The sequence below is a fragment of the Amblyraja radiata genome, chromosome 14, assembly GCF_010909765.2.
Source record: "Amblyraja radiata isolate CabotCenter1 chromosome 14, sAmbRad1.1.pri, whole genome shotgun sequence".
Lineage (NCBI taxonomy): Eukaryota > Metazoa > Chordata > Chondrichthyes > Rajiformes > Rajidae > Amblyraja > Amblyraja radiata.
In genome coordinates, this window is record NC_045969.1 from 11223822 (window position 1) to 11246243 (window position 22422).

Here is a 22422-nt window from a genome sequence, read left to right on the forward strand (position 1 = left end):
GCCAGCATCTGCAGTTCTTTTTCATTTCATCCCGTTTGTTATTTTGGAGATAGTCTGGAAACGGACCCAGCAATCCACCCAATCACCCCGTACACTAGCACCATCCTACACACTAGGAACAATTTAAAGAAATTAGCCTACAAACCCACACAAATTTGGAGTGTAGGGAGAGGAAACCAGAGCACCCGGGAAAAACCCATACACTCATGGGGAGAACGTGCAAACTCCGCACAGACAGCATCCGAGGTCAGGATCGAGACAGAGCCTTTGGCGCTGTGAGGCAGCTACTCTACTGTTGCATCGCTCAGTTGTACGACAGGGATGAAACCAAGCTACAGAGAATTTCTGGACAGAAAGATGATGGTGCTCTTATTGTGAAATGACACATTTCTTTCCACTTGGCTAAATATGCGGTGTGACCTAGAAACATTTTAAAACTTTGGGGAAAAGTTAACAGATTGTGTACCTCTTTTGAGGGATGAAGAAGCAAAAAGAACCACTTCACCTCGCATTTTGTGCAAGTGTTTTTTTCTGCCTGAAGTTTCCGTGTGTGTGTGTGTGTGTGTTCTTTTAGTATTCAAGGCTGCAGCTTGTTATCAGTCTTTATGTTGTACAATCTATTGTGGCCAATGACACATTTAATTAAAGCCATGCTTGCAAGCTCACTCTTGCCTTTTGAAACATTGAAACCACTCACCATTCTCTGGCCAGTGAGAAGGGGCATGACAGACTTGCCTGAGTTAATTTACATGCTTGGGCAACAGCAGGAGTACTCTGTTGTGTGATAAGGCGTAGGCTGGGATGGAGATGGACAGAAATGTAGAGAATGCAGCGAAAGGTCACACACACACGGAAGCTACATCATTCCTCAAGCTGACTAATAATCTTATGCAATTATTGATGAGGTGAAATCTGTGGTGCCCCAGTAGTTGAATAGTTGTTGACTTGCTGAAGACTTAACCATGAAGAGCAGCCACCCCAATGTGCATTATTACACCCTGATATGAGTTTGTTTCATCAGAAACGGATGGAGGGGGTGTACACCTCCGCTCGGTCCGCATTAACCAACCTGATCTCCCTGTGGCTCAGCACTTCAACTCCCCCTCCCATTTCTGTCCTGGGCCTCCTCCATTGCCAGTGAGCACCACAGGAAACTGGAGGAGCAGCACCTCATATTCCGCTTGGGCAGTCTGCACCCCAGCAGCTTGAACATTGACTTCTCCAATTTCTGGTAGCCCTTGCTGTCTCCTCCTCTTCTCAGCTCGCCCTCAGCCCTCGGGCTCCTCCTCTTCCTTTCTTTCTTCTTCCCATCCCCCCCCCACCCTGCATCACTCTGAAGAAGGGTTTCGGCCCAAAACGTTGCCTATTCCCTTCACTCCATAGATGCTGCCGCACCCGCTGAATTTCTCCAGCATTTTTGTCTACCTTCGATTTTCCAGCATCTGCAGTTCCTTCTTGAACATTCGGTCTAATGGAGTACGGGTATCGGGAACCAGAAGACATAGGTTTAAGGTGAAAGGGGGGGGAAAGATTACTAGGTACCTGAGGGTTAACATTTTCACACAAAGGTTGTTGGGTATATGGAGCGAGCTGCTGGAGGAGGAAGTTGAGGCAGGTATGATCATAATAATATTTAAGAGATATTTGAGCAGGTACATGGATAGGATAGGTTTGGTGAGATATGGGCCAAGCGCGGGCAGGTGGGACTAGTGCAGAGGGGGCATGTTGGTCGGCGTGGGCAAGTTGGGCTAATGGGCCTGTTTTCACACTGTATGACTCAGTCAACCACTGAGCAAGGTGACTAATCATCTGCTGAAAAGTTACTTGGCAAACATCCCAGTCAGCCAATCTGATTTTAAATGATCCAGTTCCAGGTAGCTGACGTGTACAAGCGATCAGTAAACCAACAGGAATGTTGATTTAAGGTGGTGTACTATCAGTGGAAAATATTAATGCAGCTTAAACCCAATGGGGGTTTCCTTAAAGGAGACTCTGCAAGTGAGATTGGTCAGTGTAGCTTTAAACAGGGGTAGTTTTGCCTGCTGTAAGTAGCCTTTAACTGGGGGCTGAGAATGTAAGTGGGGTTTCGCTGGAACGGGGCGAGGAGCAGGTGGAGATTAATGATTAGACAGATGAGTTTAGTATCGATTCATTCAGGTTTCACGCAAACCTCTGTTGGTGATAGAATGAAAGAATTTGCATATACAGATCCTTGTCAACATTGTCAGCCCTAACTTTGGGCTGCGCTTTAACTGTTTGGTTGCCTTCAATAGCTGAACTTGTTTTAATGTTTGGCTCGGAATGTGTCGGAATGCTTCTCACCCACATTGAAGTATTCTTGTTTTTCTACAACTAGGTTCTTCTGTGAATAAACAATAGTTTGTTTTTTAAACCAAATGCAGTTGGAAAAACTGCCAGGGGGTGAATTATATATTTTTTTAGTTTAGAGATACAGCCTGGAAACAGGCCCTTCGGCTCACTGAGTCCGCACCGATCAGCAATCCCCACATAGTAACACGATCCTACACACACTAAGGACAATTTTTACATTCACCAAGCCAATTTACCTACATACCTGCACGTCTTTGGAGTGTGAGAGGAAACCGAAGATCTCGGAGAAAACCCACGCAGTAACGGGGAGAACTTACAAACTCCGTACAGACAGCAAACACCTGTAGGTCCGTAAAAGGGATCGAACCCAGGTCTCCGGCGCTGCAAGCGTTGGAAGACAGCAACTCTACCGTTGCGCCCACTGTATGGTGTGTTATTCTTAATGACCTTTGGATGATAAGGGTATCAGAACACAAGGAAATCTCATCCAAAACTGACCCTGCAATGTTAGTGTGTAGGAGGGAACTGCAGATGCTGATTTCAACCAGAAATAGACACAAAATGCTGGTGCAACTCAGCGGGTCAGGCAGCATCTCATACAAAAAGGAACGGGTGATGTTTCATGTCAGGTCTGAAGAAAGGTCTTGACCCGAAACATCACCAATTCCTTCCCTCCAGAGATGCTGCCTGTCCCGCTGAGTTACTCCAGTATTTCGTGTCTTTCTTCGGTGTGAACCAGCATCTGCAGTTCCTTCCTACACTTTTCTCCGGAGATGCTGCCTGGCCCACTGAATTACTCCCAAGACTTTTTGTCTATCTACAATGTTAATGATTGGCAATAACTCTTAACACAAATGTGAATAAAATTGCTAAATCGCACGCTAGCATGATTTGTCTGCACTGACAAAATTCTAGGCTGGCAACTCAAATCTTACCACCCTCCCACAGTAGTATGTGCTGGTTAAACTGTCTGAATTGAGGATCTGGGCTATTAATCTAGAGATGTTACTTTAAATCTCCTGCTGACAATTGGGGAAATTGAAATTCAAGTCACTAAATAAGACTTGGAATTAAAATGCTAGCATCGTTTTGTCTATGAAAATAGTGAATTGTCTTGTAAAACCTGTTCAATTGTTCACTGAAAACCAAAAAAGCCTACGAATGCTGGAAGTCTGAAATAAAAAGGGCAAATGTAGGGAAACCCTCCATCACTTCGGCAGCATCTGTGGAAGGAGAAATAGAGTTAATGGTTCTGATTTAAGAAACTCTGTCAGAACTCATTAAGTTGGGTTGGCACTGTAGCGCAGTTGATAGAGTTATTCCCTGAGAGTTCCAGTGACCCAGGTTCAATCCTGACCTTCGGCACTGTTTGTGTGAAGTGTGTACACTCTCCGTATGGCCGTGAAGGTTTCCTCCAGGTGCCTCAATGTTTGGTGGAGCAGTATTTCTAAGATGACACTTCCACAAACTGGTCGACATTCACGGAAACAGGCCTTTCGGTCCACCGAGTCCAGACCGACTAGTGATCCCAACACGTTAACACTACCACACACACATACGCGCGTGCACACACACACGCACACGCACACGCACACACACACACACACACACACACACTAGGGACAATTTTACATTTATACAAAGCCAATTAAACCACAAACCGGTCGGTACGCCTTTGCGGCTTGGGAGAAAACTGAAGATCTCGGAGAAAACCCACGCAAATCACGGGGCGAACATGTAAACTCCGTGCAGACAGCACCCATAGTCAGGATCGAACCCGGGTCTCTGTCGCCGTAAGGCAATAGCTCTACCGCTGCGCCACCGTGCCGCCCACTTGGATTAACATTCTCACCCAGAGAGTTGTGAAATTGTGGAATTCCCTGCCCTAGAGGGCAGTGGAGGCCAAATCACTGGATGGATTTAAGAGCGAGTTAGATAGAGCTCTAGGGGCTCGTGGAATCAAGGGATATGGGGTGAAGGCAGGCACGGGTTATTGATTGGGGACGATCAGCCATGATCACAATGAATGGCGGTGCTGGCTTGAAGGGCTGAATGGCCTCCTCCTGCACCTATTTTCTATGTTTCTATGTAACTCCATTAATTTGGTTGACCGCAAAATGCCTCCTGACCTGAAGACACTATCAGGCCAAAATGAACTTCCAACATGGAGATATAAATCTATAATGTACTGATGCAAAATAAACTGTGTGTGTTACTATAGAGCCCAGGCTAACCACTGATACATACCTTGCCGTTCAGTTCCTATTTGTGTACATTTTTCAAAGTGGTCCACCAGAAGGTAGGTATATTTGGTGGGAAGAACATTGTAAATATTTACGTTGTCGGATCAGTCCAGTTCTTTCACTTGGATTTAGGGGTGGGAGATTGCAACCTTCAACGTAGTCCACCATGTTTCGACGAAGTGCAATCTACCTGGCGTGCATAAACAGAAGATCAAACAGATCACGCCATACGCAACAAGAAGTAGACTTAGATTTAGATATGTGTTGGCAATTCTTGCAAGAATAAAAAGCAAAGGATATGTGTATTGCCAGACTTGGATTTGTATTGGCCACAAATACAACCACCAAGCGATTGAACAGTACTAACTCTTAACTAAACTTCAAACTACAAACTTATCTTGGTTGCACTGGGGACTTTGGGCTTTTGTTTAGCCTTGCGCAATATTGAGGTTTCTTATTGAACTACTTTTGCTTGTTTATTATGTAACCTGTATTATGTACAGTGCTGCTGCAAGTAGGAATTGTCATTTCCTACTTGTCGAGACCCAAAATGTCACCCGCTCCTTCTCTCCAGAGATGCTGCCTGTCCCGCTGAGTTACTCCAGCTTTTTCTGTCTATCTTCGGTTCAAACCAGCATCTGCAGTTCCTTCTTACACACTCTTTACTTTTGACTCTCTTGGAGTCAGACTATCTCGTTTAGTTTCGAGATACAGCATGGAACCGGGCCCTGCAGCCCACCGAGTCCAACCATCGATCACCAGTATACACTAGTTCTATGTCACCCCACTTTCGCATGCACGCCCTACACACTAGAAACCAAATAACCTGGAGACCCGCACATCTTTGGATCTCTTTACCTCTCATGTTTAGTCCAGCTTATAGTCCAGTATAGCATTCAGTGGAACCTGCCATCTCTTTAGAGTGTGAATTAACATTAGGTTGTTTTCTTTCTCTCCTCAGTATAACACAGACAAGGCCATTGTGGACAGTGGCACCACCCTCCTGCGTCTCCCAGTGAATGTCTTTCTTGCAGTTGTGATGGCCATTAAAGACAGCTCACAGGTAAGAGACTCAGTCATGTTCTAGTCCCTTGGCCAGGCACTGGGCCTGTACTCGCTGGAGTTTAGAAGGAGGAGGGGGGAACCTCATTGAAACTTAGCAAACAGTGAAAGGCCTGGATAGAGTGGATGTGGAGATAGTGTTTCCACTGGTGGGAGAGCCTACGACCAGAGGTCATAGCCCCAGAATAAAAGGAATTATACCTTTAGAAAGATGAGGAAGAATTTCTTTAGTCAGAGGGTGGTGAATCTGTGGAATTCATTGCCATAGAGGCTGCGGAGGCCATGTCAATAGATATTTATATGGTGGAGATTGATTAGTACTCGTGCCGCCATTCTCCGGTCTGCTCCCTGTGTACTTTGATGCCCTTACTAAGCAAGAAACTATCGATCTCTGCTTTAAAACTACCCAATGTCTTGGCCTCCACAACCGTCCATGACAATATAATACCCCATATGTGGCATAACCATCGTGCGATGAAGCTGCAACACGACTTTAGATTTTTAATTTGGGATTGTGTGTAAACAGGCCCTTCGGCCTTGCAGCGATTCCCGCACACTGACACTATCCTACACACAGTAGGAACAATTTACAATTATACAAAGCCAATTAGCCTACAAACCTGTACGTCTTTGGAGTGTGGGAGGAAACTGGAGCACTCAGAGACACCTCACACGGTCATGTGGAGAATGTGCAAACTCCGTACAGACAGCACCAGAAGTCAGGTTGGAATCCGGATCTATCAAAGGTTCAAAGGTTAAAGGTTATTTTATTGGTCACATACACCTAGGTGTAGTGAAATGCTTCTTGCCAATGCAGCACATAAAGAAAGAATACAGACATAACAGTAATAAAGACATTTAAACATAAAAACATCCCCCCACAATGGTTCCCATTATGAGGGAAGACACAATGTCCAGTCCTCATATGGCACTGTAAGGCAGCAACTCCTCCGCTGCGCCACCATACTGGCCCATGTCGGTAATTGAGGCCATGTTAGTAAGAAATTGAGGGACAGCTGCTCCTTTCATTGGGGAAAAAGGTCCAGTCTTGAAGTATGAATATTATTAAGCACAACATCAGGGTGTGGCATTGAGGGGGGGGGGGGGGGGGGGGGGGGGCAGCAGTGGGGGGAGGACTGATTGCACTCTCACGTATATTATTTTGCCCAGCCCATCAAAGAGAAGCCACTTCTCGTCCTCCTGATTGAATATTACTGATTGTATGCTGCGGTGTCACCTTCAATTAACCATTCTACATTTCCTGATCACTTTCTGCTTTGATCTGTCCTGTTCACGCCTTCCCCTTCTACATCTCTCTCGACTCCCTCCCCCATGACTCTCCGTCTGAAGAAGGGTCTCGACTCGAAACGTTACCGATTCCTTCTTTCCGGAGATGCTGCCTGTCCCACTGAGTCACTCTAGCACTTAGTATCTATCTTCGGTGTAGACCAGCATCTGCAGTTCCTTCCCACAGAAGAGAAGCCAGTCGCAGACACGTGCAGTCATTCTGTTAATTGGGCATTGTTTGAGCATGGTTCCTATCTGCTCAAGTTCAAACAAATGCCTCAAAACTCATTGGCCAGCGGTTCATTCTATAGCGATAATGATCCCAAACATACTGCTAAAGCAACAGTTTTTCAAAACTAAAAAATGGCCAATTCTTGAGTGGCCAAGTCAATCCCCCGATCTGAACCCAATTGAGCATGCCTTTTAAATGCTGAAGAGAAAACTGAAGGGGATTACCCCCAAAACAAGCATAAGCTAAAGATGACTGTAATACAGGGTCTGGCAGAGCATCACCAGAGAAGACACCCAGCAACTGGTGATGTCCATGAATCGCAGACTTCAAGCAGTCATTGCATGCAAAGGATATGCAACAAAATGCTAAACATGACTACTTTCATTCACATGACATTGCTGTGTCCCAAACATTATGTTGCCCTGAAATGGGGGGGGGGGGGACTATGTATAAACACTTCTGTAATTTCTACATGGTGAAACCAAAATATATAAAAATGGCCTTTATTAAAATCTAGCAATGTGCATTTTCACGACGTGATTTTTTTTTCTATTACAAATCTCAAATTGTGGAATACCGAGGCAAATAAATAAATGATAGTTCCTTGTCCCAAACATTATGGAGGGCACCGTGACTGCACAGCACAGGACAGGAACAGGCCCTCTAGTCCACAATATCCAAGCCGCACATGACACCCAGTTAAAAGCCTCTGTCTGCATGGGATTGCGTTACTGTTTCTTGAAGGACCCCTGTTGACCCATCACCGCGTGCGATGTATAGAGTTCGTCGGCTATATGGGTTGACAACTGAAAATCTTATCATTGCACGAACCCTAACCTTGTGTCTAAATAATTTGTGCTATTCTGCTAAATCAAAGAATGCATGTCTTCATCAAAACAGACACTGGTTGAATGTGAAGCCAGCCACAAAATGCTGGTGTAACTCAGCGGGGCAGGCGGCATCTCTGGAAAGAAGGAATGGGTGACGCTTCGGGTCGAGACCCTTCTGGACAACAATCCCTCTACCAGGCGTACACCGGCCCTATCTCCTAACATCGCTACATTAACGACTGCATCGGGGCTACCTCCTGCACAAATTTCTTCTATGCCTTTTCATACCTCTAGTTTCCCTCTCCCCTGACTCTCAGTCTGAAGAAGTGTCTCGACCCAAAACGTCACCCATTCCTTCCATGCAGTGATGCTGCCTGTCCCACTTAGTTACTTCAGCATTTTGTGTCTGCATAGATTTCATTTAATCCTTTCAATAACATTATGAATCGTGCTTTTTGCAACCAACCATTCGTAAAGCACTACATTTCTGAAAGCCACCTGCATACTTAATGTTTGCCCGATTAACATAATGGCTCCTCTGGCTGAGCTGTTGGGTCAAGTGTAATGTATATAATTAGCATATTATGCAAATGTGACCTTTCACCCTTTTTCTATTAGCATAAAGTACCATATCCATTCGCTTGTTCCTGCCAAGATGCCTGTAAATAGCTTAAACATCATTTCTAAATGTTTCCTAGAGCTGTAATTTGCAGTCAGGGAATGACTTTGCACCTTGGTTTAATAAAGGCCTTTTAAAGAAAGTAGTGAGAGGACTGTGCAGGAAGGAACTGCAGATGCTGATATAAACCGAAGATAGACACAAAAAGTTGGTGTAACTCAGCGGGACAGGCAGATTCTCTGGAGAGAAGGAATGGGTGATGTTTCGGGTCGAGACCCTTCTTCACTCTTGCTGACTTACTCCAGCATTTTGTGTCCATCTTCGATTAAAACCAGCATCTGCAGTTCTTTACATCACATCCCCTGAATCCCTCTCGCCACGGTAAGTCTGGTCATTGAGGCGTATCTGCTCCAATTTTCTCTGCAATCCCTCCACTGATCCACCACTCCTCCCTTGAAGGCCCCCTGCCTCGCAGTTACCTTTAGCCTCCAGGTCTGAAGAAGGGTTTCGACCCGAAACGTTGCCTATTTCCTTCGCTCCATAGATGCTGCTGCACCCGCTGAGTTTCTCCAGCATTTTTGTGTACCTTTAGCCTCCATTTTGTTTGCCTATTTCATCTCTAAAGCTGTAATGTTATGGATATTATAATTTAAGGAAGTCAGTGGTGACTCCAGATTATAGGTTATAAAGATCGACACAAAAAGCTGGAGTAACTCAGCGGCACAGGCAGCATCTGTGAAGAAAAGGAATAGGTGACGTTTCGGGTCGAGACACTTCTTCAGACTGAGAGTCAGAGGAGAGGGATACTGCAGGTATGAAAAGGTACAGAACAAACTTGTGCAGGAGGTAGCCCCGATGCAGTCGTCAATGTAGCGGAGATAAGGTTCGGGGATTGTTCCAGTGTAAGCCTGGAACAGGGACTATTCAACGTACCCTACAAAGAGGCAGCCATACAGTAGCTGGGGCCCCTGCGAGTGCCCATGGCTACGCCTTTGATTTGGAGGAAGTGTGAGGAGTCGAAGGACAAGTTGGGTTTTTTTCATTCATTTTCTTTATTAGAAGTAAGTACAATACAATACCTTTTTACAGGTTCCCAAAATTATGTTAACATATTACATTCTCTGTACAGCTTCCTTTTTTTTTAATAAAGAGAAAAGAAAGAGGAGAAAAAGAAAAAGAAGTGATAAAGAAGGAAAGATAGACTAGTGTGCGTGAGTATAAGAAGCAGAAAAAAGTAGTGAGGAAAAGAAATAAGTGAAGAAGGAAAAAAAAAAAAAGCAGGAGGTATATTGTCCAATTGCCACAAGGAGATGATTTTTTATATTCTAAACCATCTTTCACCCATACCCAAAACTTTTAGTCTTTACCATACCGTTGCACCACATGACTCCAAAAAATCAATAAATGGAGACCAACTCATTAAGAATTGGGAAGTTGTTTAGTTATGAAACGCTCTGCAATTCCGAGGAGCTGCAGATAAGACGAAAGGGTTCCTTCAGACATTGATCCATGGTGTGTTGTAGAATACTCGCTAACCTATCCAAATATTGACCTTCAGAATGGCGAATTGCAATATGTGGCTGAAGTGAAAGAGGTTTAGAGTAATGACTCCATTCAATTACCATTCCTCTTGCATTCTCATGGCTTTTACTCAAATTACATTCACGGCCAAGAGAGGAGGGACTGCCTGGGATGTGGAAAGTGTTTAAGAAGGAACTGCAGATGCTGGAAAATCCTTTCTAAAAGAGCACCCTTTAATTCTGACGCTATGGCTTTGGGTCCTAGACTCTCCCACCAGTGGAAACATCCTTTCCACATCCACAGACACAAACATGCTGGAGGGTTTCGGCCCCGAAACGTTGCCTATCTCCTTCGCTCCATAGATGCTGCTGCACCCGCTGAGTTTCTCCAGCATTTTTGTGTCTGTGGATGTGGAAAGGATGTTTCCACTGGTGGGAGAGTCTAGGACCCAAAGCCATAGCGTCAGAATTAAAGGGTGCTCTTTTAGAAAGGAGGTGAGGAGGAACTTCTTTAGTCACAGGGTAGTTAATCTGTGGAAATAATTGCCACAAAGGGCTGTGGAGGCCAATTCAGTGGATATTTTTAAAGCGGAGATAGACAAATTCTTGATTGGAACGGGTGTCGAGGGTTGTGGGGAGAAGGCAGGAAAATGGGATTAGGAGCAGAGATCAGCCATGATTGACTCGATGGGCCGAATGGTCCAAACCAACTCCTATAACTAGTGATCACTCATCAAGCGAAGACAACACTTGGGGCCTTGGGCAGAAGCCTTTTGCAGCTTGTTTGATCATCGCAGCCATAGATTAACTTTGTGTTTTTTATTTGCTCTCACAACTAATTGATACAATTTGTTTCTATTGACAGGTCGAGTCATTTGCCGATGGGTTTTGGTCAGGAAGTCAGCTGGCCTGCTGGCCACAAGATTCCAAACCTTGGTCTTTCTTCCCCAAAATCTCCATCTACCTTCGAGGAGAGAATTCCACCAAGTCTTTCCGCATCACCATCTTGCCACAGGTAAGATCGGACCTGAATTAAAGCCATCCTCTGCATGCATTCATAGTCACACAGCACGGAAACAGGCCCTTTGGCCCAACTTGCCCATGCCGACCAACATGCCCCATCTATACTAATCCCACCTGCCCACGATTGGCCCAAATCCCTCTAAACCTCTTTCATCCACTCTGGTTGGCACGGTGGCGCAGTGGTAGAGTTGCCGCCTTACAGCGCCAGAGACACGGGTTCAATCCCGACTCTGGGTTCTGTCGGTACGGAGTTTGTTCGTTCTCCCCGTGACCTGCGTGGGTCTCCTCCGAAATCTTCGGTTTCCTTCCACACTCCAAAAACGTGCAAGTTTCCAGATTAATTGGCTTGGTAGAAATGTAAAAAATGTCCCAAGTATGTGTGTACGGTAATAGTTAGTGTGCGGGGATTGCTGGGCTGCGCGGACTCGGTGGGCCGAAGGGCCTGTTTCCGTTCTGTATCTCTAAAACGTAAACTAAAAAGAGTTTATCGATGGAACTGATGTGCTACAGTTCTGAGAATTACATTCTGCACTTTATATCTTCACGTTTGATTAGTACGAGTGTCAGGGATTATGGGGAGAAGGCAGGAAAATGGGGTTAGGAGGGCAAGATAATTAGCCATGATTGAATGGCGGAGTAGACTGTATGGGCCAAAAGGCTTAATTCTGCCCCTATCACTTATGACCTATTGTACTTGAGTTTGGTTTCATGCATTCATCTATAGTATTATCTGATCTGTTTGGACAACATGCAAAACAATGTCCTTCATTACACCTTGGTACACATGACAATAATAAACATACAGTGATACAGCGTGGAAATGGGCCCTTCAGCCCAACTTACCCACAACGGCCAACATATCCCAGCTACACTAGTCCCACCTGCCTGTGTTTGGTCCATATCCCTCCAAACCTGTCCTATCCATAGACCTATCTAACTGCTTCTTAAATGTTGCGATGGTCCCTGCCTCAACTACCTCCTCTGGCAGCTCGTTCCATACACCCACCACCCTTTGAGTGAAAAAGTTACACCTCCGATTCCTACTAAATCTTTTCCCCTTCACCTTAAACCTATGTCCTCTGCTCCTCGATTCCCCTACTCTGGGCAAGAGACTCTGTGTATCTACCCGATCTATTCCCCTCATGGTTTTATACACCTCTAAAAAATCACCCCTCATCCTCCTGCACTCCTGGGAATCAAGTCCCAGTCTACTCAACCTCTCCCTAGGCCTCAGATCCTCTAGTCCTGGCAACATCCTTGTAAATTCTATCCACTCGTCACTTTAATCTCATGTTTCATGTATTTTGTGTTTTTATGACTGTTGGCAGATCAATTTCCCTCCTGGGATAAATAAAGTTTTAGCGTATCGTATCGTAAATCTTCTCTGTACCCTTTCCAGCTTGACAACATCTTTCCTATAACATGGTGAAACCTGAAGCTAAACCTACATCTGTTCTGCGTTTGTTATCTATCCCGCAGTTGTACATCCAGCCGATGGCAGATATTGGAACACTGAAGGAGTGCTACCGGTTTGGAATCTCCCCGTCGTCTAACGGCTTGGTTTTGGGGGCCACTGTGATGGAAGGTTTCTACGTCGTCTTTGACCGAGCACAGAAACGCGTTGGGTTTGCAGCCAGCTCGTGTGCGGGTAGGTCGTAAGGAATAGGAGTAGAATTAGGCCATTCGGCCCATCAAATCTACTCTGCCATTCAAACATGGCTGAACTATCTCTCCCTCCTAACCCCCATTCTCCTACCTTCTCCCCATAACCTCTGATACCTGTTACTAATCAAGAATCTATCTCCTCATTAAAAATATCCACTGACTTGGCATCCGCAGCCTTCTGTGGCCAAGAATTCCATAGATTCTCCACCCTCTGACTAAAAATATTTCTCCTCATCTCCTTTTGAATAGAACGTCCTTTAATTCTGAGGTTATGACCTCTCGTCCGAGACTCTCCCACTATAGATAGTAGGTGCAGGAGTAGGCCATTCCACTAGTTTCCACTGGTGGAAACATCCTCTCCACGTCCACTCTAGCCAAGCCTTTCACTATTCTGTACCGTTTCAATTTTCCTCTTTTTCTAAACTCCAGCGAGTACAGGCCCAGTGCTGACAAATGCTCATCGTAGGTTAACCCACTCATTCCTGGGATCATTCTTGTAAACCTCCTCTGGGCCCTCTCCAGAGCCAGCGCATCCTTCCTCAGATATGGCGCCCAAAATTGCTCACTATATTCCTAATGCGATCTTACCAGCACCTTATAGAGCCTCAACATTACATCCTTGTCTTTGTAGGTCCTTGCCCATGGTCAGGCTTCTAGACTTGGGTTCACCGAACACTTTGCCCTGTTGCAACGTGTCACAGTGGCCACAGTGGCGTTTAAACAGCAGTCGTTTGCAATCCTGAAAAGCAGAGGCTGAATAGGCCTTGACCCCAGTGGTTGCTAAAAGAATACAAGGCTTGTTTTTGTTTTTGCAAAGCAAGCCGTTCCTTGTAGAATTGGCTTAACATTTCCAAACCTGCTCCGTTATGACAAAGTCCTTCTGTTGCACCACATAAATGGGCCCTCTCTGTGAAGCTGTAGCTATAAGCAATGCATAAAGGATGTTAGAACAAGGGGGCAATTAATATTGTATGGTATATCTGAGCCCAGTTCTCAAAAGACTGCTGTTGGAAAAATCACACTATTTTTACACTATTTTTAGTGACCAAATATCTTTGTGAAATGTGTTGGTGATTTTTGAGCAACGTGGATTACAAATTATAAAAGATTTACTTACGCCGATCATGCTCGCTATTGTTATCTTCTTCCCAAGGTTTATGCTGAGAGACACAAGCAGATAGAGTGGTAAAGATGGCATATGGTATGCTCGCCTTCTTTAGACAGGGCATTGAGTACAAGAGTCAGGAAGCCATGATGCAGTTTTAAAGGACTTTGGTTAGGTTGCATTTGGAGTGTTGTTTGCAGTTCTGGTCGCCCCAATACAGGAAGGATATGGACACTTTGGGGAGTGTGCAGAAGAGTTTAGAAATATAGAGCAGAAACATGCCTTTTGCCCCCCCCTGTCCGCACCGACCAGCGATCCCCGCACGTTAACACTATCCTACACACACTAGGGACAATTTACACATACCAGGCCAATCTACCTACATACTTGTATGTCTCTGGAGTGTGGGAGGAAACCGATGATCTTGGACAAAACCCGCGCGGTCACGGGGAGAACGTGCACCCATAGTCGGGATCAAACCCGGGTCTCCGGTGCTGCAAGGCAGCAACTCTACCGCTGCACCACCGTGCCGCCCCTACAGGATGATGTAGGAAGGAACTGCAGATGCTGGTTTACACTGAAGATAAACACAAAATGCCGCAGTAACTCAGCGGTTCAGGCAGCATCTCTGGAGAAGGAACAGCTGGTGTTTTGGGTTGAGACCATTCTTCTTCAAATAAGATGAGGAGAGAATACCAGACTTTGTGCCCTTGGCAGAGAAAGAAGCCGCCACCAACAGAGTGGTTAGAATCCAGCCTGGTATGCACCAGGATCATTTAGTGTTAGTTGATAGATGCAGCATGGAAACAGGCCCCTTGGCTCACTGAGTCCATGCTGAACATTGACCCAGTCACAATAGTTCTGTTGGCTTATGTTTACATCCACTACCTTCACATCAGGGGCAATTTACAGAGGCCAATTAACTGACAAACCCGCCCAAATTTGGCATGGGAGAGAAAACGGGACGTCCTTTTCTTTCCTGGAACATGGCAGCTGATGGAGAAAGCTGCACAGAAACATTCCCAGCTTTAATACCAAGTGTTCAACTTTGACCTTCCAAAAGGAGGACGTAAGCAAGCAAGAGTTGATGGAATGCATGATTCGGACCTATGAGAAGTGAGGAAATCCATACGGTCACAGGGAGGACGTGCAAACTCCACACGGAGAGCACCCGAGGTCGGTGTCGAACCCGGGTCTCTGCCGCTGTGAGGCAGCAGCTCCGCCAGCTGTGTCATTGTTCTTGCTCTGGTCATGGAGTCTGATCCTACTTGTTACAACCACTGGCCTGCAAGACCATCCTTGTTTGGTTTAGTTTAGAGATACAGCGCGCAAACAGGCCCTTCGGCCCACCGAGTCCGCACCGACCTGCGATCCCTGCCCATTAACACGGTCCTACACATACTGGGGACAATTTACACTTTCACCAAGCCGATTTACCTGCAAATCTGTACCTCTTTGGAAGGCGGGAGGAAAAACGGAAAGACTCGGATGAAACCCGCACAGGTCATGGAGAGAACGTACAAACTCCGTACAGACAAGCACCTATAGTTGGGATCGAACCTGGGCCTCCGGCGCTGCAAGCGCTGTAAGGCAGCAACTCTACCCCTGCGCCACCGTGTATTGAAAGAAACGAAAGTGCCCCCTTCCTAACACTTGGAGCATCACCAGCTGGATCCTCTGTCATTCCGCAGAGGTTATCAACTCTTGTTTCTCTTTCCAAGCTTGTGCCATTTGTTTCCTTCTCGGGTTTTGAAGGTGGCTCTTAGCACTGGGTTTACAGGTTCAATTGGATCACGTGCAGTCCCGTGGCCAGGTCCACATTATTCATGCATAGTCCTTCCTGATGTCACTAGGTCATACAGTCACGGGGAGTGAGAACAGTCCAGGTTCAGATGGTTAACGGTTTCTCTATTGTCACATGTAGGAGGTACAGTGAAATACATTTTTTGCAGACAGATCCGCAAGACGTTGATCAGTATGGGTGTTGTCGGGAATTTTGTGTATTATAAGGAAGATGAGTAGGATATAGTTTGTTTAACCCTGTCCCTCTAGCTGGGATTGCTTGGAACTTCATTAGAATGCCTGATTAGTGCGGGTGTCAGGGGTTATGGGGAGAAGGCAGGAGAATGGGGGGGAGATAGATCAATCATGATTGAATGGTGGAGTAGACTCGATGGGCAAAATGGCCTAATTCTGCTCCGATCACTTATGAACTATCGCCGTACGCAAGCACAATCGCCCTCGTTAGTGCAGTATGCACAGAGCAGCCCAACGAGTCCATATGCAATAGGCGCCAGTTTGCCACTGTTTTCCAGTCCCCGCTGCAGGTGGCCACAAAGGCCCTTTGCAGCCGTCTCCTCCTCCATTTTGGTCATCCGTCGTGTGAACTTTTGCAACTTTGTCGGCATCAAAACGTCGCGAGACTTGTGTAGGAAGGAAGTATGATAAACTAAACGAATATGTGCATCTTATATCATAATACATATCCGTATCATAACTTTTTGTTTATTATATTGTTGCAAGTAAGAATTCCATTGTTCTGTTCGGGACATATGACAATAAAACACTCTTGACCAAACGCATCAATCCCCTCGATCGCAGCGAATGTTCAAACAATTGAGAACTGAAGGAAGTGAAAGGGACAGCATCCATCAAAGAGTTTCAACGTAAATTACATAACGGAGGATATTAGGAATAACAACTCCTGCCCCATCTATGTAAAGGTCTGTGGTTCCTGTATTGGTCACCTCAGAGCCCACAAAACAAGCGCGAGGGATTAAGTCAAGAAGAGGCAGATTGCATTTACATAGGGAAAAGGTATATTGACTAAATGAGCTAACCGCTAACTCGGGCTTGCTGAAGTCAATTATCTCTGCATCAATTTCTTCTCAGCTGAGCTTCATAAATGGAACAGGGTTGCTTCAAGTCACTGGTTTATTTTTAGCATTTGCATTTTTCTTTCCCTCAGGTTTTGACAGAAAGGAGACACGTCTTCTATCACAACTTAGCGACTTGCCCTTCAAATGTTCCCCACCTCTTTCCAACTAACTCTGCAATGATGTGTTCCTTACTATGAATGTCTGTTCAACCTCTGTTGTATGTGCCATGCATGGAGCACTGTAACATCGCCAGGAACTCTGCTTCAGACATTCATTTCCAATGGAAATATCTGTGCCACCCATATCCTCTCACTGAGGAAGAGTTGCTGCCTTACAGCGCCAGTGACCCAGGTTCGATCCTGACGATGGGTGCTGTCTGTACCGAGTTTGTACGTTCTCCCCGTGGCCTTCGGCGGTTTTCTTCATGTACTGTGGTCGCCCCCCACACTCCTAAGACGTAGAGGTTTGTAGGCTAATTTGCTTGGTATAATTGTAAATTGTCCCCAGTATGTGTAGGATACTGTTCGTGTGGGAGGATCGCTGGTCGGCGCGGACTCAGTGGACCGAAGAGCCTGTTTCCGTGCTGTAGCTGTAATCTAAACTAAACTAAAATAAAAATATCTGCATCACAAAATTGGCATGTACAACAGAAGACAAATTTGCACAATGGTTAAAAACAGGATGGATACAAAATGCTGACGTAATCAGTGGGTCAGGCAGCATCTCTGGAGAAAATGGATAGGTGACGTTTTGGGTTGGGTCCATTCTTCAGACTGATTATAGTTTGGAGAGTAGGCGGGGGAGAAAACTGGAAGTAAAGAAAAAAAAACAGGACAAAACTGGGCTGACAACAGAGTTGCCCACAGGTCATCTATAACTCTGGCTGAGAATAATTGTGCTATAGATAGACCCAAAGCTAGAGTAACATCACGGGATAGGCAGCAACTCTGGAGAGAAGGAATGGGTGATGTTTCGGGTCAAGATCCTTCTTCAGATGCTCTTGAGGATGTGGACAGGATGTTTACACCAGTGGGAGAGTCTAGGGCTAGAGGCCATAGCTTCAGAATAAAAGGACGTACCTTTAGAAAGGGGAAAAGGAAGAATTTTGTTAGTCGAGGGTGGCGAATCTGTGGAATCATTTGCCGCAGAAGGCTGTGGAGGCCAAGTCAATGGATATTTTTAAGGCGGAGATGGATACATTCTTGAAACGTACAGGTGTCGGGGGTTATGGGGAAAAGGCGGGAGAATTAGGTTGACGGGGTGGTAGATCAGCCATGATTGAATGGCGGAGTAGACTTGATGGCCCGAATGGCCTAATTCTGCTCCTGAAACTTGTGGACTTATGAACTCGGAATTAGGGTTTGAAAAGGTCCAGTGCATTACATTGGCATGTTCGTGCCTTAAAATTAGGATGTTATAACAGGAACAGTAAAATTTCTCCCCCACCCTGGTGAATTACCATTTCACCCACTATACCACCCACTTTCTCCTCCCCCTCTGTCCCACTTGCACCTACATCCCTCCCTCCAGCCTTACTCTCCTCATCTGACAGCCTTATGTCACCTCGTCTCTCCTCGTCATCTCCACCCTTTGTCCATCCATCTGCTAATCAAAGCCCCTTTCACCCGTATCCACCTATCATTCCCCAGGCTATGTCCCACCCCCACCTCATTCCCAGCTTTCTTTCCCCCTTCCTGCAATCAGTCTTGAGAAGGGTCCTGACCCGAAACATCACCTATCCATGTTCTCCAGAGCTGCTGCCTGACCAGCTGAGCTCTTCTAGCACGTTATGTTCCAGTCACGATTCCAGCATCTACAGTCCCTCTTGGCCAGTTACATGTAATATTTGAAGTGCCAACATGCTACATCATGAAGGAATGGCTTATGAATTTTGCCCTTGGGAAAACTAGTAAATTCCAAGCAACAAAAATGAACTGCAGCATGCTGTTTTATACTAAAGCTAGACACAAAATATTGGAGTAACTCAACGGGTCAGGCAGCAACTATGGAGGAAGTGACTTTTCGGATCGGGTCCCTTCCTTAGGCTGAGATACTGACTCGGTTCACAGCACCAGAGACCCGGGTTCGATCCTAGCTGTGGGTGCTGTCTGTATGGAGTTTATACGTTGCCCCTTGTGACCACATAGGTTTTCTACAGGTGCTCTGGATTCCTCCCACACTCTAAAGGCGTACAGGTTTGTAGGTTAATTGGCTTTTGTGAAAATTGTAAATTGTCCCTTATAAATTGTAGATTAGTGCCTGTGCGTGGGGATCACTGGTCAGTGCGGACTCGGTGGGCCGAAGGGCCTGTTTCCATGCTGTATTTCTAAACTGAACGAAACATGCTGAGTTACTCCAGAATCTTATGTCCAAACTCTTTGAGCAACTGATTGTCACTGAGCACTGAATTGGACTTGTTTTTTCTCTTCCCACAGTCATCGATGATGTCTCGGTCTCTGAAATTGCGGGTCCGTTCTTGGCGACTGATGTCTCGAGCAACTGCTTCAGGGAAAGGCCAATGACACAGCCCGCCCTCTGGATCATCTCCTACTCCCTCATCGCGCTGTGCAGCATTACCCTCCTCATCTCCATCATCCTGCTGGTGGTCCCTTGCGGCCAGCGCAACAGCAATGGCCTCACCGACGACTCGTCCCTGATCAGGCATCGCTGGAAGTAACGCCACTCCCCCCCCCCCGACCGCGCACACTTCGCCAAGAACACCTTGGAGCCGACGCGGCGGTATTTGCACTAACGGCACCGGCGTCCCCTGGTGCCCAACAAACATTGGTGGCTAAACCCAACCTTAACCATGTACTTGTATTACCCTACAATGCAGACTGCAATGGAGTGAGCTTATCTCTACACCTGTTACCATTTGGAAGTTGTCCAAACTGTCTTAGTAAGAAGAGTCTCGACCCAAAACATCACCCATTCCTTCTCTCCAGAGATGCTTCCTGTCCCGCTGAGTTATTCCAGCATTTTGTGTCTACCTGTCTTAGTAAGAAGCCTGCTTGATGCAGGCATTTTGTGCAGATCTAAATGGTGTGATACTAATGCCCTCGCTTGGATAGACAGTTAAACTGGATCCCACTTAGTAAGAAGCTTGCTTGATGCAGGCATTTTGTGCAGATCTTAATGGTGTTATCCCATGCCCTCGCTTTCTGAAGGATAAGGTCATAAGGAATAGGAGTAGAATTAGGTCGTATGGCCCATCAAGTCTACTCCGCCATTCAATTGTGGCTGATCTATCTCTCCCTCCGAACCCCATTCTCCTGCCTTCTTCCCATAATCTCTGACACCTGTGGTCATTTTTTTTTTTGTTTAGTGAGGAGTTGCGTGTTATGAAGTTGTGGGTGGATTTTCTAAGTGCAATATCATTGTTTCTTGCCTCAGGACAACACAGGAGTGAGCTACATAAAATGCCGCTGATCTTACGATTCTTGTCCACGGCCATTTTGAAAAACCTAAAGGAAAAATTGACAATTTTTTCTAGTCAATTTTTCTTCCTTCGGATCACAAGCCAATTCAATTGAATGAATCGTGTTTTTTTTTAACTTTCCATTTATATCTGAGTGTTTTTTATATAGGAAGGAACTGCAGATGCTGGTTTAAACCAATGATAGACACAAAAAGCTGAAGTAGCTCAGCAGGACAGGCAGCATCTTTAGAGAGAAGGAATGGGTGACGTTTCTATCTGAAGAAGAGTCTCGACCCGAAACGTCATCTCAAGGTGATTTTTTTTTGTTGCAGTGAACTTCCACGGTTATGGCAATATTTTCATGCTAAACTCTTGGAACTTTGAAGTAACCAACGGAGTGTGCGGTTGTTTTCCTTGGCACCTCCACCCAGCTGGCCGCAGGTGTCTGCGATGTTCCCAGGTCTGCCTGGTTGTTTATACCTGCGTCACCGCAGCTTACTGGACCATTCACTTGCGCCCAACTTGTGTTCATGGTCTCGTTCTGGTCCTGCCCTCCTTCACACAGTGAGACACTTTAAGGCAGCCATGAGGTTCTGCTGCCACCCAGAGCCAGCAAGCGGAATTGCAGCCTTGTAACTTGCACCACTTATTTTTAAATCCAAGTACAGTTCCAGCCATGCATGTCCGCACTCCTTTCCTGAACACCCTTTGTGTTGTCAGGACCAGCACTGTTAATTGTCCGGTTCATGGTCTCAGTTCTAAATTTCCTTTGCAGGCCTTAAGATTGCTAAAATGCCACTGTGTAATTGCAGCAAGCAAGTGGGTCTCCCTTGTAGCTCCGAGATGATTAGATGACAGCGAAAAGCTTGTACCTTTCACAACGTCACCGCTGGTTTCAGCTTGCACGACTCCATGGATTCTGCAGCCTTGTGTGTAATTTACAGAGGTCTAGTTGGATGGGAGATGGGGGGGGATTTCCTCGTGACCTGTCCGCAACGCACAGGAAAGTCCGAAACTTCTCAGAGACTGGTGTATGGAACAGCTCCTCATTGTGTTCCCCTGAAATGTGTCTCTTATCTACTGGGAGCTATGACAATGAAATCTGGTCACTTTGAATGAGAGATGAGGATGACTCTGATGCAGATGTGTTTGCCTTTGAATGACCCCATCATCAGGAGAGTTTGTGACCAACTTTGAAATTGCTGGCGAGGTTGATACGAGTTCTTAATAAAGTCCAGCAATGTCTTGAGGTGTGAAAGTAACGCACATCCTATTGATGTAGTTATCTGCCTATGGTGGGGTTTTTTTTAAGATTTAGATAAACTATGTGCCATACTGAACACCCAGTGCCAACATCACCTATCAGCCTGTCGTATAGAGACAAGCAAACAGTAAATCTCTCTCTGTTTAGCCCAGCACTCTAGATTTGTATCCCTGCATTGTTTTCAATTGCAACTTCAGTTCTATCGGCTTTGAAGTTTAAATATGTTTCAGGACTTGGGAAACTTATTATTTGATATAGGGCCCCCAATAAAGAAACTGCAGGTCAGCAGTCACACTGAGAGTTAAGCTCATTCCATGAAAATGAAGGAAGCCAAGCCAAAGACACGTTTAATAGCAATCTTAAAAGCAACTTCTTCACGTCCACCTCAAGTGTTTGTGAAATAAGGAGAAAAAAAACAATCGTGCAATCTTGAAACTTTAAAGTGTTTTTGATATCTGAAGGATGTATTTTCTCAGCGTTACACAGCATCCCTGCGCTAATCTCGTTCTTAAAGATGAAGTCTCTTAAATGTCCAGCCTTAAAGTTTGCCAAAGTATATATTATAAAACTTTTGATTTCACTCTACTGCGACACAGCCGTCTTGCGATGATGCAAGATGCAAACCAGTCACTTTAACTGAATAGCACATTCTGGGCCGAAACCCCAGTGTATTGAGTCTTAAATAAAATGGCTGCCAGTGATTTTTTTTTTGTTCATATTAAATTGAAGATTGATATGTACTAGAACTTATTTGAATTACTTTGCATTTATAATACTTTTATGAAGATTAAAGAGGCAAAATGTTTTTGCCAGGTAAGAAATGCCAATGTTGTAAGATATAAATTTGTGGCCATAAATGGGGAGTTTTGATAATGCTGATGAGTGGGAATGTGCTGAAGCTAGGCTTTTGCTTGAAACTACTACTAGCTTTTGCTAGTTGCTCT

At 45.5% G+C, this 22422-nt stretch overlaps 1 protein-coding gene across 1 annotated transcript in view; it reads left to right on the forward strand.

Annotated features, from left to right (window-relative positions):
- The window catches only part of bace2 (beta-secretase 2), a 61635-nt gene extending 39417 nt beyond the window's left edge, over positions 1 to 22218 (forward strand). The window contains exons 6-9 of the mRNA XM_033032511.1: positions 5536 to 5637; positions 10990 to 11139; positions 12627 to 12795; positions 19232 to 22218. Of these exons, the coding sequence (XP_032888402.1) occupies positions 5536 to 5637; positions 10990 to 11139; positions 12627 to 12795; positions 19232 to 19473 (663 nt within the window). The 3' untranslated portion in view covers positions 19474 to 22218. The remainder of the gene's footprint in view (positions 1 to 5535; positions 5638 to 10989; positions 11140 to 12626; positions 12796 to 19231) is intronic.
- The last annotated feature ends 204 nt before the right edge of the window (positions 22219 to 22422 follow it).